General features: G+C 36.7%; 1 protein-coding gene across 1 annotated transcript in view; it reads left to right on the top strand.

Moving 5' to 3' along the window:
* The window catches only part of LOC140167777 (phosphatidylinositol-glycan-specific phospholipase D-like), a 144,953-nt gene that overhangs the window by 96,919 nt on the left and 27,726 nt on the right, over positions 1-20,308 (top strand). The window contains 8 exon segments of the mRNA XM_072191068.1: positions 6,617-6,677; positions 8,760-8,870; positions 11,724-11,751; positions 15,184-15,323; positions 15,473-15,642; positions 15,645-15,673; positions 16,420-16,562; positions 16,812-17,007. Coding sequence (XP_072047169.1) covers positions 6,617-6,677; positions 8,760-8,870; positions 11,724-11,751; positions 15,184-15,323; positions 15,473-15,642; positions 15,645-15,673; positions 16,420-16,562; positions 16,812-17,007 — 878 coding nt within the window.

Below are 20,308 nucleotides of genomic sequence, written 5' to 3'. Positions count from 1 at the left end.
ATTCCGACAAAATTCAATGAAATTGACATAACTTTTGAACTAGACATCATAGGAAGACAAATGACCCCATTTTTCGGGGTAATGTGGACATGAGCAATCAATAAAAAGGGTTATTTTCATGTTGGATACATTAAAATGCAAAATATTACTACAAATAGTATCTTCAAGGCATACTCGTCTACATGGGAGCTCTTTTTGGTACATTGAGAAGGATATTTTGATGTTATTGATTTATTTACTATTTTCTCTTCTAGGTGCATGACTAAGCTTATTATTAGCTAGAACTGGTGTTAGTGAACTAAAAATCGTAGCATAGTAATAGTGAAGTGGTGAATAATCATGCCAAAACGCAAGGGTGATAAAGGTACCGAGTCCGACTCACTGCAGAAACGTCCACCTGTAAATTGTATTTTACATGTGAGTGGTATTGAGCATCTAGATTATACGCCGCTCAGTAAAGTAAGGGGCTCCGCCACTGACAAGCTGGCTCAGCTACATGACATTTGCGACAAAAGACACATTGAAACTCATGATTCACCCTATCACATGGATGATGTCTGTAATCACATTCGGAGAGTCTTGCTGGTGCAGATCTATATAGAAACAATTATCATCGAGGCTGCTACCAAAACTTTACTGAAAATCATTATCGTTTGAAATGTAGTGCAGGAACTAATGAATCTTCAACATCACAATCCTCTTGTAACCGTAAATTACAATTATCAACTGTCATGCGGCTGTTCCCTCCAAAATGTATCTTTTGTGAAAGACTGGAAATGAAAGTGTCTGGAAAGACTGAGAGATGCATCAAATTCCCAGCATTCAAGGACAAAGACGGAGCATTTAAGGAGCATAATTGGAAACAGATTGAGCCTCGGGCACTAGAACTAGGCCTACTTCGTCTACATAGCAAGAGAGGCGAATTTCCACTATTCCTGTCGCGATTCTTTCAACACGAAGTACACAACTTACCTGCGTGATGAAGCGAAAGCGACAATTGAAACAGAGCAGGATCGTAAAGCTGCTGTACATTTGCTGGCATTCACTGCTGTCCTTGATTTCATTCACGACCGAGTTGTTGGGCAGAAGGGGGTTATGTTACTTACATCGCTGAGTCTTCTGTACAATCATACAAGAGTTTGAAAGAAGTGGCTTCCCCAATCCAGAGTACAGAAGTGACAAGCTGAAGGTCCGACTTGAGAACCATAATATTCATGACTCGATCACTTTTGCCAAGTTTTATCCGGGTGACAAAGGCTATATCACCTACAACCTGGTCTACTGCGCCATCATCTCTGTCGAAGACGCGGTGACGTATTCATATAAGCTGGGGTTCAAAGATAAGTATAAGGATGTGGCCCTGTTTCTTCTACCAAACTACCAAAGCAGATGCTGCACTAGTATCGGGCACCTCTATGGAAGCAAACAACTCACCACTATCTTCAGTAAGCTGGGTCACTGTGAGACATGCAACTAGAGACAGTGATGGCCAAGGCTCTTGATAAGGTTTCCACATAATACTCCGCAGATCATTACCAGCAAGGGAAACGACATGTTTCATCTTGTATGGGACAATCTAAACAAAACAATGATGAATATCCATGGCTAGAATGTTGTGAACAGCACTGGTGTGATAATTATACAAGATGTGAAACCCGGGTTTGATACAACTAAACCAGGATCGAACTCTCCTCTCACGCGCTCCCTGTTCATATCTGTGGAAGCTATTGGGAGAAGCAACCTGTCCCAGGGTTTGGTGGCTGATCTCATTACCAGTGGCTGCCTACGTAGTGTATTGACAGGGAAGGCATATGCAAAAGCACTGTTCTGCCTCTAAACAGTCGGTGAAGCCGATGAAGCGCTTGTTAATTGAGCAATTCATTGAGGAGGAGAAGCGTTGAGGTCACCAACCCCAAGACCTTGCTGAATCTTGTACAGACATGTACTCCTCGTGAGACCCTCGACCTCGCTTTACAGGACCCCTCCACTTTTACCATGCTTGTGAAGTATGTCACATATGAAGACAAGGACATACTCCTGACCCACTTGGATGGTGAAGGGGTGATGGATAGGGGTGAAATAGTCGATAGTTGACTTTCTTTGGGGTTTCACACCGGTAGCTGAGAGGAAGTCACCAAACCCTGGGACAGGCTGCTTCTCCCTACTGCTTCTCGTGTAAATGACCAGACACGATATTCTTTGAGATGCATGTTGAGTACATTTCGCTATTTATCATGGGCGGAGTGAACACGGTTCCCTCAGGAAATTTGGGCCCGACTTGACTACAGATATGAACAGAAGCCATGGTCTCGGGTATATCTACGCTCGAGAGAGGAGAGTCCGATCCTGGTTAGTAGTGGTATCAAACGCGGGTTTCACATCTTGTATCATTATCCCACCAGTGCTGTTCACCACGTTTGGCCCATGAATATTTGTCATTGTTCTGTTTAGATTGTCCCATTCGAGATGAAACACATCCTTTCCTCGCCGGTAATGATCTCATGGAGTAAGGGATGTGGAAACCTCATCAAGATCCTTGGCCAGCACTGTCTCAAGTTCCAAGGCGAAGTCATATGTCTCAGTGTATCACAGTTCTATCCAGCTTACTGAGAATAGTGACAAGTTGTTTGCTTCTGTAGAGGTGCCGGATGATAGTGCAGAGCAGTATGTGCTTTGGTAGTTTCCAGTCACGCGTCTGCGACAGAGATGCTGCCGCTGTAGACCAGGTTGTTGGTGATATACCCTTTGTCACCTAGATGAAATTTGGCATAGGCGATCGAGTCATGGATAATGTGGTTCCCAAGTAGGACCTTCAGCTTCTCATTTGCCTCTCTTGCAAAGAGGTCCTCACCTAGCACCATGCTATGTAGACGATGTAGTCCTAGTTCTAGTGCCCGAGGGTCAATCTGTTTCCAAGTAGGCTCCTTAAATGTTCCGTATTTGTCCTTGAATACTGGGAATTTGATCGTCTCTCAGTCTTTCCAGACACTTTAATTTCTAAAAAACTAAACTCTAAAAAGATACATTCTGGAGGGAACAGTCGCATGACAGTTGATAATTGCAATTTACGGTTACGAGAGGATTGTGATGTTGAAGATTCATTAGTTCCTGCACTACATTTCAAACGATATTGATTTTCAGTAAAGTTTTGGTAGCAGCCTCGATGATATCCAATTGTTTCTATATAAATCTGCACCAGCAAGACTCTCCGGAATGTGATTACAGACATCATCCATGCGATAGGGTGAATCAAGAGGTTCAATGTGTCTTTTGTCGCAAATGTCATGTAGCTGAGCCAGCTTGTCAGTGGCGGGGCCCCTTACTTTACTGAGCGGCGATAATCTAGATGCTCAATACCACTCACATGTAAAATACAATTTACAGGTGGACGTTTCTGCAGTGAGTCTGACTCGGTACCTTTATCACCCTTATGCGTTTTGGCATGATTATCCACCACTTCACTATTACTATGCTACGATTTTTAGTTCACTGACACCAGTTCTAGCTAATAATAAGTTAAGTCATGCACCTAGAAGAGAAAATAGTAAATAAATCAATAACATCAAAATATCCTTCTCAATGTACCAAATAGAGAAGATACTATTTTTAGTAATATTTTGCATTTTAATGTATCCAACATGTTTCAATCATAAAAATAAACCTTTTAATTGATTGCTCATGTCCATATTATCCCAAAAAATGGGGTCATTTGTCCTCCTATGATGTCTAGTTCAAAGCTTATGTCAATTTCATTGAATTTTGTCGGAATCCAAGATGGCCGCCAAATGAACGCGCCATGGGACATAATATTTTGCATTTTAATGTATCCAACATGTTTAAAGCATGAAAATAAACCTTTTAATTGATTGCTCATGTCCACATTATCCCGAAAAATGGGGTCATTTGTCTTCCTATGATGTCTAGTTCAAAAGTTATGTCAATTTAATTGAATTTTGTCGGAATCCAAGATGGCGCCAAATGAACCCCATGGGACAATATTTAATTTTGGGAACATCAAAATTCATTTACTAGACACCTTCAGGATTACAAAAATGTAAGTTAGAAAAAAAAAGCACTCGGTGCATGGGAACCCCCTCTGGGGACTACACTAATAAGCATGCATTGTGCACCTGACACCATAGAGATGGTTGGCTTTGTTGCTAGTGCAACATTTTCATGCGAAAATCATAACTGTGGAAGCTCTTGTAGTGTGAATTTCAGCAGTTATTATTAAGTTTTGATCATATTTCCTCAGAAAAGTTGAATGATTTTAAGATTATGTTTCTTCAAACATTAAACTTTGGGCATAATAACACGAGATCTTATGAAATTTAGTAACTTCCAGGAAATTAAAAAATAATAGTTTTGCTTATAAATAGGTCAGAAAACTCAGAAAACCCAAGTAAGTCAAGATGAACATTTTTTCGATATATGTATTCAAATTTCAGAAACAAGATCCAATGAATAACAGGTGGGATGGATATTTTAGGTATTTGAAGCCATATGTATTCATAACTTGCTCTTCTGCATGCTTGTGTGAAAAACAACTTTGAATATTCAACTAAATTGAGTATATAACAAAAGCACCTTGCATGTAACCAATATTATAGAATTTATTTAAAGGTACATTCACATATTTTTGCTGCTAAAGTGTAAGAATGGTCATATTTTGCCTTCATACTGTGGTACATTCAATTTACTAATTCAAGAAAAAATAAAAGTTGCATCAATATTATGTTTATTTTGACGAAACAGCGCATTTTGTGAAAATTATCTGATAATCAGTGTCCCATCAGCTTAGGGACGCACCATTAGACTTCAGGGGGGGTTAGGAAGTTTTGAAAAAAACTTTCCCCACCAACACAAAAAAAAAAAGAAAATCTTCCCCACCTAACTGTGTAAAAATGCATGAAATTGAAAAAAAAAAACATGCATACGCCTTTGGCATAAAAAAAACTTGCCTTGCCCCATCTTCCTAACCCCCATGAAGTCTAATGGTGCGTCCCTTATACATTTATACCGTTTTCAAACTTGAAGGTCTATGAAAGGGTTTGGGCTATAAGTGACACAAGCTGGTCCATGGGGGCCAAAGGCAGCAAATTTGAAACTGAGATACAGGTCAAAATATGGAGTAAAAAACAATAAAATACATAAGAAACTAGACATTAAAAACTTCATAACTTTAGAATCAAGTATGCTAGACCTTTGGTATTTTCATTAATGATAGCCTATTTTATGTATAATGTAATAATTACTGTAACTCAATTTTCAAAAATGCCTACTTTGGCCCCCATGGACCAGATCATGTCACATATTATAAACACCTCAAAAGAAATAAGTCCCCCTCTGAACATGTCGTCATAACATCATAAGGTTTCATTTTGTACCAACAAAACTAACTTTGAAATAATTATATGACTGTTTACTAAGTGCTGTGTGAAAATGAGAGATTTCCATGACATCAGGGCTGAATGAGCCTAAATTGAAGGCAAAAACTGCCCTTTTCAAAAGTCACAAAGTAGGCCTATGCTTGTCACAAAAGTTGATTCATGGCTTGTTACTAATGGAAAACCCCATGTGTTTGAGTGCAGTTTAAAATCCTCACCAAGTGAACATTTACTGTAATGTGTATCGATTCTTGATCATTCAGCCATGCAAATCCCCTTGGTGCAGCATTTCAGCACAGTGAGTTGTAAGATGGTCAGTTCCATTCCTTGTCCCAATACGCCTTGCAGTTAACAAGCGTATAGGCCTACTTTGTGACTTTTGGAAAGGGCAGTTTTTGTCTTCAATTTAGGCTCATTCAGCCCTGAAGTCATGGAAATCTCTCATTTTCACACAGCACTTAGTAAACAGTCATATAATTATTTCAAAGTTAGTTTTGTTGGTACAAAACGAAACCTTACGATGTTATGACAACATGTTCAGAGGGGGACTTATTTCTTTTGAGGTGTTTATTAATATGTGTTGCTGCAGCTGTTTTTCATATATACAATAAAAGCCTATATTATTAGTTACAATACTGTAAACACTCTTTAAGGGTGGTCTTAACCCTGAAATTATGGAAACTTTTGGACCTCATAACTGCTAAATTGTTGGTCTAAAGAATATAAAAGTATACGTTTTCAGAATAGCAAAGACTTGATGAATCTTTATTTTTGTTATTCATTTATCTATAATCAGTATTACTGATTAACCTTAACATCCATACTCCTTGTGTGATTCACTTTTTTATGTGATGTAAAACTATGCGCTATTCCAGTTTCAAACCATATACCCCCTTTGGAAGGCATTCATGATGTGACAGTCTTCAGGCAGGGTTTGTGAAAGAAAGCAAAAAATAATGGTTTTTAAAAAGGGGTATACGAGTATACTACCGTAACTTTTAACACCTGACACTGTTTTTTGCTATTGGAAGTTAAAGAAGGAATGAAAAAGGAGAGAAGATGAACAAAGCAGACACTTGGTCCCCCTGAGATTCAAACCTTAGATCCAGCGATTCCCTGAGCATAGGCTGATTGTGTCATCGCATCGCCTGAGATTCATGCATGCGCCGTCGTTATCATTGTGGTATTTATGCATGTGAAGGTTAATTGTGGTTTTGTTTTTGTCACAGGTGGAGACACAGTTGTCCAGTTTGAGTTGGATGTGTCTTATGTTGGACTAATTGCAGAATGGTAAGGTCAATGCAAGGTGTTTCATTTCAATAATTCTTTATGAAATGATTACATCCAATTCAAATAATGCCAGATTCTGAAATGTTGTGAATATGAATCTAGAATATTTATTTGCTTAATTTAAAACAGTAAGATGATTGATTGTTTCATACAAGAACCAATACTTACCATTTTTGTCTCGCCTGATAAGGCAGGAGACTATATAATCACTTTTCCGTATGTATGTGTGTGGGGGGTGCGTGTGTGACAAATTTGATTAAAGTTTTGGTTTTCGCCTATTTTGTCGGAGACTAGGAGTCGCATGTTTCTCAAACTTGGTGGGTGGGTGCATCTTGACCCGAGACAAAACCGGTTTGTATTGGTTAGTGGGTCAAGGTCACTGAGGACCTCTAGAGGTCATCTGAGGTCAAATTAGTAAAAACTGTCGTATGAGCATGAAACTTGGTAGGTACAGTCAACATTTCAAGCCAAATTTTTGAAGGTCATTTCAAGGTCACCAGGGGTCATCTAAGGTCAAATTAGTAAAAACTGTCGGATGGGCATGAAACTTGGTGGGTACAGTCAACATTTAAAGCCAAATTTTTGGAAGATCATTTCGAGGCCACCAGGGGTCATCTGAGGTCAAATTAGTAAAAACTGTCGTGTGGGTATGAAACTTAGTGGATACAGTCAACATTTAGAGCCAAAGTTTTGGAAGGTCATTTCAGGGTCACCAGGGGTCAAATTAGTAAAAACTGTTGCATGGGCATGAAACTTGGTGGGCACAGTCACCATCAGCCAGATAATCGTGCCTAGCCGATAACCGCCAAATTCATTTACCTCTACCAAAAGTAATCACAAAAGCAGGCGGTTGCGAAAGCAGGCGAGACTCGTGGTTCGAGAACCGCCTTGTTATTCAGTGGGAGTGGTCTAGTTCATAGACACATAATCTGATTGGACAATCACATGATTTCAAATACTGTCTATCAGGTCGTAGACGATGCTACATCATAACGAGTATTGATAACACATAACTCTCATGTATATAGGTGTATATACGTAGTGTGTTGTATGTGTAGACAATACGCGCACACGCTTGCAATATGCGCAACTGAAGACGTAAAGTTGTAAACAAGCTTGGTTCGTGGGGAGTTTTTATGATGGTAACTTTATTTTTACTCAATAGAATAGTTTATACATGTAGTTGTTAAAATAATATATAACTGACAAAGAATGATAACAAATGATATGATTTTTCTTGTTTTTACTGTCCTCTACAAGGTGATAGATAACAGGCAGGTCCAATATTTGATCATAGTATTACTCAAAATATTGGACCTGTCTTTACCACTATCACATGTACGGTAGAGGATAGTAAAAACCAAAAACTCCTATCATTTAGTCATCATCTATTCCTTTGTTTCATTTGGGAGATAATACCACTTTCAATCATTGTTCATTATAATTACCACATATTTTAGAATGATGTTGCTTTTGTTGTTGAAGTTCAAAGACATACCATTTTCATTCAAGGTTAATAGCATGCCTCCCATTTACCCATGAACTATTAATATTTCTTATGGTTAGCAACTATTTTAAACTGTTGCGATTTGGTAGTTCACAGTATCTTGCGAATGGTTGGCAAAAATTGCATTGATTATTTCATAGCGAGTGTAGAAGAATCCAAATATCACAGATATACTTTTGTAGGTCCTGTGGTTCTTGAGTAATTTTGTAAAGAGGGCTGAAACAACACTTTTGTAAAACTTTTGTAAAGTTTTCAAAGTATATGATTTGTAGAATAAACTTTTGCAAAACATTGAAGTGTTATTTTCCAATAATAGATTTAGATAACTTTTTTTTTTTGGCTGCTTTGACCAACAAAAAAAAATATACATCATGTACCCTTAATGCCCCAAACTGGGCATATTTACCATGTCTACAGGTTCTCTGCAGCTTTAAACACATGCGTTCACTCCTTTGCCCATGGTTGGATCAAATCATCTCACATTTATCAAAATCATCTACTGTCCTCAACAGGTATCCCCACATCAATGAAGTCTATTATGTGATGTTGTCATGCATTTTTTTCATAACATGTAGGTACATTCCTGTGAATGACTTGTTAGCAATCTATACCAGTTACTATGGTAACCCAAACAAGATGGAGAAGGTAGTAATTGAGGAATGTACAGCTCTACTGTTTCTGGCAAGGTGAGCTAGGTCTTATGCTATTCATTGACACTATTCCCACATGTCATCTAGCATAATTGTGAGATAGATGCCTTTAAAGGGACAATTACAAGCCATCAGAAATTTAAAATGACTCATAAAAGTGTTTTTGTTTGTGGTACCCAAAGTACTTATCAAAGCATATTTCATTTAGTTTATTTTCAGAAAAAGATGATTTTTTAAAGCAATGATTGTAATTACCTGCTAACTTCTTTTAATCCCTATTTAGTACCATATAGTTGTTTTTCGGGATGTTAATCTTCCGGAAATTGCCGGAATTCCGTAAATTTGGCCATAAAAAAAAATCTGGAATTGGATTTAATTTACTTTATTCTTTCTTTATTGAGGGTGACAACTTCAGTGACTAGCACTGCTTTCCAAGCAGGCCCTCAGTCAATACAAAACATAATATAATATTAAGTATAATAGTACACAAAAGTGATACAATATAAGATATACAAAAACAAAATGCAATCACGATTAAAAATTCATAAACTATACAATTTGACGTGAAATGAGAACATTTGTTTTGAAATTTCTCAAAGACATATTTTCCATATCAGTTCGAATCATTGGTGATATACTGTTCCAAATATGAGCAGCTCTGGCGTGAAATGTACGCAATCCAGAATTGGTGTTGTATATTTTGGAACAATCAATGTATTAGATGAATGATTTCTGGTTACATGAGAATGGGTATTATGAACAAATTCAAACTGAGTTAAATATGAAGGACTAAGATTTCTTAGACATTTAAATGTAAGAATAAGCATATGATTTTTCCATCTGTCACTTAGTTGGATCCACCCTAGTGAGTTTAACATGTCTATTACTGGCGTCCTAATATCAGCACATAAATCGTTCTTGCTAAAGTATTTTGTAAAACCTTCTTTGATATTCAAGAGAAAAATTACACCATACTGAACTAGCATAATCAAAATTAGGGGTCACAAGAGCATTTGTTAACATAACAAGAATGTGATGTGAAAGAAAATGTCTACAACGCCTAATAATACCAATTCTTTTTGATACATTTTTAGATAAATAATCAATGTGAGAGGACCATGACATATTATAATCAAACTTAACACCTAGATATTTGAACTCATCAACCTTTTAAATAATACACAATTGTTGTATATAAGATTTACATTACTAAATTTATCTATGATATGATTGTTAACAAGGATCATTAATTTAGTTACATTACACCTTGCTACCACCTTGCTACGTTACACATATGATGATAATTTGTTATAAAAAGAGCCAAAAAAAACTTTTATAGGAGGGGTAGCGTGTTCCCCGGACAAACCCTCTAAATGTTCCACACCGTGCGCAAGCCCGCGACCAAGGACCAGATGGATTTTCAGGAAATGGATATGTTGCCCATTTACATGATGTCACATATATAATGACAATGAATGTCTCCAATACACAGAGATGTTACATCTCTGTGTATTGGAGACATATTCATTGTCATTATATATGTGACATCATCTGATCCAATCAGAACAAATATATGTCAGAAATAATGAAATAGAAATAATTTATAGGCAAATATATGGAGCAAAAAACAAAAACAATAACAAAATAATGGGGATTTCAACATCAGCAAGCTTATTTAGGTAGTGTGCAAGTAATGATAAGAACTCAATGAAAGCAGAATACTTGTGCAATAGGATGGGTTAAGAACTTTGCTTTTTCCATTTGGTGTAATGTTATAAACCCATTAGACGCTTATCTCATGTACGTCTAGTAAACACCGGGGTCACTCCCATTGTGGCCTGTACACCATCCGCGATAATCAACTTTTGAAAAGCACCCTAAACAAGGATTTAACCCTTGGCTATAATGACACCCTAAACAGGGATTTCATTCCTAACATCAAATTTCATACTCTAAATTTCATTTCCGCGTATTTAGCAATTGCAATTTTGCTACCCTTTTTTCCAATTTTTCATGTTTTTGACACCCTAAACGCGATACGCTCGTATCGTGCCTACCCACGAAAAACGACCCTTTTTACGCGTTTTCATTATCGCGGATGGTGTACATGCCACAATGGGAGTGAACCCCCCGGGAGTAAACATATATGACCATATTCAAGTTGTCTGCTGCCGGACCAAACAATTGGTATCACTGTACGGGTGCATGTGGATCATGTTTGGCAGCAATTTCTTCCCAATTTCATAGAAACAGTTGAATTTCTTTCATTTCTTTTCCAAAAAATTGTGACACGATCAAGGGAAATGAGTCGGATGTCGCTAATATTGATTTTGAGATATTGGCAAAGAAAGTGTTAAAATTCTTTTGTTTTATATTGTTTTCAGCAATGGATAACTTGATGTAACTTCAAGAAAGAAAGGTCGTATCAACATGGGGTTTTCAGTTTCAGAGAGCTCTAAATGTCTTCTTTAAAAACCTATGTAAAACTCATATTTGACCAGGGTCGACATGTGACTCATTCCCCTTGATCATGTCACTAATATGCATTCATATACTTGTCTTTGTTACTTTAAAAGATATATAGTGATATTACGAGTTACCCAAAATGTGTTCATGCATGTACCCTTAATTTCCTGTATTAGGGATGGAATTTCTCAGGAAATATTTTGCTTTGATCTTCCCTGTATAAAGTATAGGGAAATACACATTTTCAGGAAATATTAAAGCAGCTTCAGGAAATAATGTTTTCATCCCTGTAAGATGTCTTTGATTCAACCTGCCAAAAACCAAACTAGGAGGATGGATGCCGCTATCATCTCATCAATGTACAAAATATTGCATGAACAAGTGATGCATCATATCTTTCTTTCTTGTTATTGTTTTCTATAGACTTGGAGAAAGACTTGCCATGGCTAAAGTAAGTACCCTCAAGACATGTTTCATTCATTGTGAATAATATTTGCCTTTGCTGTGAGATGCAGATATGATGTGGGTGTGATGATGTCACCAGATGGAAGGGGGTTCTCAAATCATTTTTGGTAGGCAAGTGCCGCCCAAATTTACAAAATGCAGGCTCTGGACCGGAATTAGAAGACATAAAATGGGGTGTCCAGAACCAAAATGGGGCTTTGTTCAATGCCCTTTTTGGCGTAAATTTTCAAACATTTCTCAGAAATAAGTATTTGAAGCTTACATTTGAAGCTATTGTTGATGTATTTGGATGACAATTTAGTCAAAAGGTTATGGGAATTTCAAATGGGGTTCTCCAGAATGGAAAAGGAAATTGATGGATGGTCTTTGGAATGGAAATAGAGCTAGAAAAAGGGGGTCTTGAGGGTGGCGCTTACCCACAGTGCAAGGTACGTATACAGGGATAACTCAGTCCGGCTATTAATCATCTATCAATCTTTTGGGCATATGGCATGCATTGCTCACACAAGATGTGGCAAAAATTGTTTGCTTGTCCTTTCACCTCTGTTGGTCTTCAGATTCAAAGCCAAAGCATGTTACATAGGCCTAAGTTAGCATGATAAAATGTGGTTTGGAATATTTCTCTACTGTATCTCTTCGTTTGTGTTATAAAAGTTTAAAACGTGTGAAGAAGCTGTTTGAAAAACTTTTTGGGTTGTCAAAAATCTATCAAAAAACCTCTTTATGAAATTTCCAAAATTAGGGTCTGTATTCTTTTTGTTTGGTACCAGGCATTCATCATCCATCATTGTGAAACAGTCCAATGTTTATACATCTTTAATTTTTTTAAATTGAAACATAATAATCAGCAGTAAAAAAAAAAATTTTGCACAAATTAAATAGCCCTCGAATTTGAACATAGTGAAATGCAAGATTATTCAGAAAAATATGAAAAATCACTGCCCATAAAATATGTGTCAATGTAATGCTGCCTTTATTCCAGCACAACAATTTTGTATTCAACATGTTCAAAGGCATAATACATGTATAATGATCCTCCTGGATATTCAAAATGTCCTTTATTTTAGTACGTTTTGAGAATGTTTGAGCAATTTTCCTTTCTTTGCCTAAACACATGAGCATTTTGTGAATTTGCCCTTGGAGGGTAAGTACTTCAATTTGAGGTCTATACAAGGGTAAGACTTGAGACTTTTCAGTAAGGGGCATTCGAAGAGAGAAAATGTAAACAATATGGGTTTTTTGGTGATGAAAGACCGACTGTTTGACCTAAATTGGCGGAGCATAAAATGGAACCGGTGGAGGGGGCCAAAAAAGTCACAACCTCAAATATTGAATTTCTTGTCCAAGATCAAATAACTGTATTTTAAAATAAGTAACAAGTTCAGTGATAAAATATTATGAAAGTTGTTGTTCAGATTGAAAATTAAAGGCCTTTGGATGATAGATGGAGGGGGGAAATAGGGGTCTTTGTGTGACAAAGCTTGTGTTTGGAAAATAATGGGGTCTTTGGGTATATTGTAATGTTAACAACCCTACATATGAGTTACCTCCACAATGGAAGCAATTGTTCAAAAAGTTGCCCCTATTTTGATAATTCAAGGTCAAAATCAAGAGGTTTCTATAGACATTACATTAAAGCATACCCTAACATTTATCACCCCGAGTTGTAGATATTATAGCCAATTTGTATTCGTAATCTCACTTTAAAATATGCCCCATTTGTTAAGAAATTTAGAACAATTCTTCGTCCACATAATCAATAATTGATTGAGTAGAAGGACCAGGGCATTACCAAAACATTATGGTCTGGGGAACTAGGGTAAAAAAGCTTTCTTTAGGCACAGAAGTGTTTTTATGCTTTTTAGTTTATTTCTTGCAGCACCACAGGGCAGCTAACACTTATGTTGGCAAGAGAAGTGTTATGCCTAGCAGCTTTAGGATTATAACATAAACAAACTGAAAAAGATATGAACTGCATGGATATTTTTTATTGAGTATATGAACGTGAGAAGTTGCTGCTAGTACCGGTCTGTACGTAATGACGGTAAATGACCATCAAATAATAATAATAATATAAGCTTAAAAAGTTACCTTTTCAGAGTTGAGCAAAGACTTACTCCCCATTCCAGAAAAATACAGAACTAATTTTTGGGATTAAAAAAATATTATCCTGTTTTGCCAAATGAAACATAGCTAAATCCTTATCCTTTAGTTAGTTCTAACTGGCAATAAAAGTCAAATTTTAATATTTGGCCAATTTGTGGAAATAAGGGCCCAAAACATGCATTTTTAGGGTGTTTTTCGTATGCTGTGACAATCAATCAAGCCCAAAGACTTGTACTAAGACTAATTTCAGTTTATGCATTTTAATCATTTGGAAAAGACATGTTTTATTCTCAAACCAACCATTTAATTAAATTAACACAAAAAAGTGAAAATTAGAGCAAAATTTCAGCATATACTCAAGATTTTGAATGCTTAGACTTGTTCCAAGTGTGTGATTTTTGTGACTTGATTGTCAGAAAACATGCGAAAATGCATGTTTTTGGCTCTTTTTTTGAAGAAATTAGTAAAATAGTGAACTGTTTCTTTTATCTCCAGTTAGAACTAAATTAATGATTAGGATTGAGATATGTTTCATTTGGCGTAACTTGATTATATTTTTTTAATCCCAAAAAATTAGTGCTGTATTTATCTGGAATGGGGAGTAGCTTGCGATACCATCACGGCATCTTCATTCAGCGTAGTGATTACACTATGTCTTTGCTCAACTCAGACTCTGAAAAGGTAACTTTTTAAGCTTATGTCTATATGACAGAGTCCAATAACAGTCTACATGCTGCTATATATAATAATAGTAAAATTTATATAAATTTTAAGAAAACCTCTATTTTAACCTAAATACCAAAACTGAATCACCTAAATTGCTTAAAAACTATCACTGTGCTTCACCATGCACCCTTGCCCATGGGGTAAAGCGGTAGGTCAATTATGTGCGAGTTAAAATCCCAGGGGGAGGAGGCTCAAATTCAGTTTAGGTATGGATATGCCTCAGGGAATCTCAAAGTAGACACTTATTTATACTAATTTTCCAATAGACACCCTTCAATACCTTAGGCCCTAATTTTGGGCAAACTTTAACACAGTTAAATCAACATTTGGGTTCCATGCGCAATTAGGTGAAATTGGGGTATAACAAAATTTACCTAAACATGGGGCCATTAAATGTTATACCAGAGGCCGAAACATGGGACTCATATGTTTGTGGCACATCTCCTTATTACGAGTGATTTGTACTGAAGCATTTGGTTTTAGTTTTAGTACAACAGGTGGAAAATTATTGATGGGTCGTACCAGCCACCTCTTTGTTAATTGGATTAGTGTTGATTGCCTTTTCCTTCATTAAACTGTGTTGCAGGCATTTGCTTATTTTGGATCTGAATCACCATTCATGGTAGAAGATTTCCAGTCATATTTCCTCGGCGGTGTGGATGACATGGCTACCTGGACAACCAATGTATGGAGAGATGCTATTCATATGCTGGACAAAGGAACAAGGTTAGAATTTTATTGCATATGATATTTTTAGAGTCACCACCCAATTGGTAAAATTGTATATTAATACAAATTAAAAACAAAATATAGTCAGGTTCTATTTGAATTGTTGAAGCAGTTTATTTTGCAGGATATTTTTATTCTTTTTATAGCACCTGTGATATTCCACATAACCCACTGTTCATTGACTGCACCAAAAGGAACACGTCAAAGAGTAAAGTCAACTCTGAGGAATATACCAAGATGAAAGGATTACGCACAAGGATGTCATACCTACAAGATTTAAACTTATCTGATGTGAACATGACTTGGACTGACAGAGGGTGTACTTTACTCCAGCACAGCACTTGAAGGTAAGACCAATTATTGATCACTTAAGTATGTAGTGCTTGGTTTTACAGACCACAGAAGCCAATCATGTATGCTGTAGCGGCATGCAAACCACACTTAGCTGTGATATACATTTCTTCAGAAAGGACAACCTGGGGGAGGGCAAGTTAGATTTTCAACCAAAAAAAGCTTGTTTTTGTTATATCCATGTGCAACTCAATCTCCTCCCCTTTGAATGTTTACTGACACTCATCAGTGTAGGCCTACATTGTGTAAGGCATGTCTTTGAGCATGCAAATATAAAAGGAATAGTACCAAGTGCTATGTGAAAGCTATATACAGCAGAACAAGCAATTATATTGTTTGCTTTACAAATACTAACCCTAATGTCCGTAGTAAATTTTGGCAACTTTTAGGGAAGGAAAGAATAAAGAGAGAAAATGAACAAAGAAGTTGTTTGTCTTGGTCGGGATTCGAACCCAAAACCCCTCCCATGCCAAGCACCGGGTCGGCGACTGGTAGCCATGGGTGTTTCTCTGGCCCGGCCAACAAAACTGCGTATTTATCACTAAAGGGTGATTGTGTCACCTCATCACATGCATGCATACACAGTGCATAATAGTACCTGGGCGTGTTTGGGTTAATAACAATTTTGTGCATACAAGTCAGCTTCACGAATGCATAATTTATATCAGTGCCTATTCATTAGCTGTTATCTCTATTGTTAGAAAAATATGGGAATTCATGCTTTGTTTGTTGTTTTTCACAGGATCAAATTGCACAAATTTACAATGCTAAAAAGTCAAATAAATCAGTGTATACACGGTCTAGTCCAGACTTGAAACTTGCCAACAAAAATGCTAAGCTAAGGACAATTTATACATCAACCAATTCCTATGCCAAGATTGGATGGTAAGTAGTACAACCTCTCTGTAGTGAAAACAGTTTGAAAACATTTGATTACATTTTCTGGTAATGTCTGCTCTGTAAATAAAAAAAAACACTCACCAGATTCAATTTTGAAATCCATTGTAACAAACTTATTCACCTTCTTTCTGATTGAAATTCTTTTTAGGAGGATTGATCAATAGATCGGTGAGTAAGTGATTGATTTTATTTTTAATTGGTTAATTGATTGATTATTTGATTGATTAATTTTAGGTCAATGATCACCAGTGACCTTAACCACGATGGCCTAGCTGACTTAGTCATTGGAGCTCCTGGCTATGGCAGAACAAACCAAGCCCAAAATGGCCGAGTGTACATCATATATGGCAAAGAAGATGGCATACCTGGAGATGTAGCAGGCAAGGCTGACTTAGACAAACTAGCTAATGTTGCACTTGATGGAATACAGGTATTTCATGCTTTTAAATATTTAATTCATACTAGACTCATGTGCAAAGACAGTGCAGGCTGTTCATTCTTTCCATTAAAGCTACTATCTCAATTTTGTCATAATTTGAATCATATGTCCCAAATATGAAGCAGTCAATATTTGTTTTACATACCAAATAAAATATATTCTTGTCATGTGATTGGTTAAAAGAATATGCTAGGCTATTTATAGGTCAGACTGTTTGCCTAGCTATAGGCCATTTTTGTATGAGCCCAAAAGCGCAATACAAAGAGATAGCGACAGCTATATGTGACCGTACACCACGAATGAGCCGTAAATGTCCTCAATTGTATTCTGAGTTACAGTGTAAAATGGGCATGAAGGTCATATTCATAGGTATTTCAATTTGGTGCTACGTGTATCTCATTAAATGAGGTACACGTAGCACCAAATTGAGGTACCTATGAATACGACCTTCATGCCCATTTTACACTGTAACTCAGAATACAATTGAGGACATTTACGGCTCATTCGTGGTGTACGGTCACATATGTTGTTCATAAGCTGCACGTGCTATTCGGTAGATTCATGATCTCAAATTTTCCTGGTGTGTTAACTGTCATTAAAGCTAGACACCAGTTTATTTTGAACTTGAGCGAGTACATAATTAATGAGAAATTCGTGAAAAGAGAGGTTCGACAAACTGGCTTTTAATGAGCACAACGGTACATTATTCTAGACCAAATACACCTATAGAAGCAAGTTCAAGCAACACTTTGGCACCTTGGACTATTGTTCTATAGTTGCCGATATCTCTCTCTAGTTGGTGCATGCCTGCATGCCGCGCTTATATAGCAAGATCAGTTCCTGAACGATTTGCTTTTTACGCATCGTTATTGGGTTGTGAAAACACGGCTTTAACAACCAATTATTCGAAGGGGTTTAGGCTATTGGGTTGTTTATTGGGGGAGATTATTTAACATTGATATTTATATTCTATAATAATAAATTCATTGTAAGGAAAATTTGTGTGTGTCAAAAAAAGATCGAATTTTTCTAGTTTTACATTACAATAATATTAAATAGTACCAGGCTTCGCATTTTGTACTTTTATTTAGTGTTTAAAATTTGCAATTAATAAACTGGTTTTTACATGACAAAACATCATGTCACCGGAAATTGGTAGATGCACATCACATGCCAGGGTTGCCAAAATATATTCCAGCCCAAATGGTTGGTCAAATAATTGAAAAGTCGCCCAATATTTATTTTATTATTTACCATTGGTTCCTATGGGATAAGAAACTACCAGAATTCGCTTTAACCAATGTCGGAAAGTAGCCCTTTTTTCTTAGCCATCAATAATAATTTATTATTATTGGTGTTTATAGGACAGGATATTGTCCCGTAGAAAATCTTCAAAAGTCGTCCTATATTGGGCCATTAAATCACAGGTTTGGCAACCCTATACTGACCTGAGCGAACCAAACTGTAGAGCAAATAATAGAGCAAACACGAGCGAATGTTGACATAATTAAGCGGTCAGCGGTGAAACAGGAACTGTCTTTAAAAAGACAACACGGTTGATATAAAAACATATAATGCGCTATCATGATATACATGTTCACTTAAAACAAAAGTAAAGAAATAATTTAGGCCCAAATAAATAAACAGCATACAGCATGTGACATCATGTAAATAATCAGCCTATGCAGCATGTGCTATCTTGTCAAGAATGATAAGTCATATGCCTGTATAAAATTTGAAAATGTGTCCGGATGATAATTATACACTTAGAACAAAAAATAAAGCAATATTTAACACAACCATCTATCAAGAATGATTAGAGAAATTGATGATGAAAACAAACAAACAAAATAGGCCTATATAAGAGCTTGCACCCCAATAAAGAATTACTTAAAATTAGGTAAAACACTGAAAAAAGTCATATAACGTGAAGTGTATGATGATACATTTGTAAATAAAGTAATACCGGTACTCAAGTGAAAGTGAAATAATGAAGAATATTAAAAAATGTGTATCATGATAATACACTTGAGGGGCTGTGCAATAATTATCAGCCCGGGGTGAGGGTAAAGTTCAGGGGGCAAGAAATTTTTGGCGAGCGAAACGGGGGGGAAGCAATTTTTGGCAAGCCGAGAGGGGGGCAAGCGATTTTGGCACACATTCATGGGGGCGCCTTTTAATAAAACACTCTAAAAGGCTTAGGAAAACAGTATGGAAATGCTTAAATATGCAAATTTTCCTGCTCGCTGCGCTCGCAACATAGATCTAGACCATTTAAGGTTTGCAAATTGGGATCACAAAATTTGGCATGTTCAAGGGGAGGGCAAAGAATTTTTGGTGGAGGAGGGGGGCAAGCTTTTTTTTGCGGGCCGAGAGGGGGGGGCAAGCGATTTTTGGCGAGCCGTTTGGAAATTTTACCCCCCCGGGGGGGTAAATAATTATTGCACAGCCCCTGAAACAAAAATAAAGAAATACACGACCATGATAATGTGACCTTAAGGGCGCACATCAATAATTAAGCGTCCCTTTGAAATATACATAAAAAAGTAGTACCTTTCTTTGCTCGATTTGAGGCCTTTTGGCTATCATAGTTGCCTGATGTACATTTATTAAGAAACAAATTGGTATTGTTTCTCACCTTTGATTTTGTATTTATATCTATCTGCGTATACATGTGCATAAAAACAATTATTTTAATATTCGTTGTTTTCTTTTGTAGGCCTATAGCCGAATTTGTAAAATAAAATGAAATTTAGTAACAAAAAAAATGCCACATGGAAACTTTGTATTGACAAAGAAAAAAAAAGAAAACTTTATACTACAAGTATTTTAACTCTTATCAAGTTTATCCGGGAATAACGAATATTAGCCGTGTTCAGACGCATGGGTTTACACCCGGCGGAAGGGCGGAGGATGGTCGTGGTAAGCACTAGTCGGCGGAAGGTCGTGGGAAATGTCGAAGTAGTGAAGTAGTCAGAGTAAGCGGGGGTGAACCCGTGCGTGTGAAATTAAGTAATTTATTTGGAATGCCGGTGTAAATTTACGCCGACTAGTACCCACGTCTGAACATGGCTAATATAAAGGTAGCAGTCAATAAAATATTAAAAATTATTTATTTTATATATCATAGGCCTAAAAAAGATTTCATTTTTTCATCTAATTCGTTAAATAAACTTGTTTCCCGTTATATAAGAGCCTTGACGAATGCAACTTGTGAAATAAGTTTGTGATAATTGCAGGAACTCAACATTTTTACGCAATATCCTGTAACTTATATTAAAACGTCCAATTT

The sequence above is a fragment of the Amphiura filiformis genome, chromosome 13 (genome assembly GCF_039555335.1).
Source record: "Amphiura filiformis chromosome 13, Afil_fr2py, whole genome shotgun sequence".
Taxonomy (NCBI): Eukaryota; Metazoa; Echinodermata; class Ophiuroidea; order Amphilepidida; family Amphiuridae; genus Amphiura; species Amphiura filiformis.
Note: the sequence above shows the minus strand (reverse complement) of the source record. Positions and strands in the feature narration are given on the sequence as shown.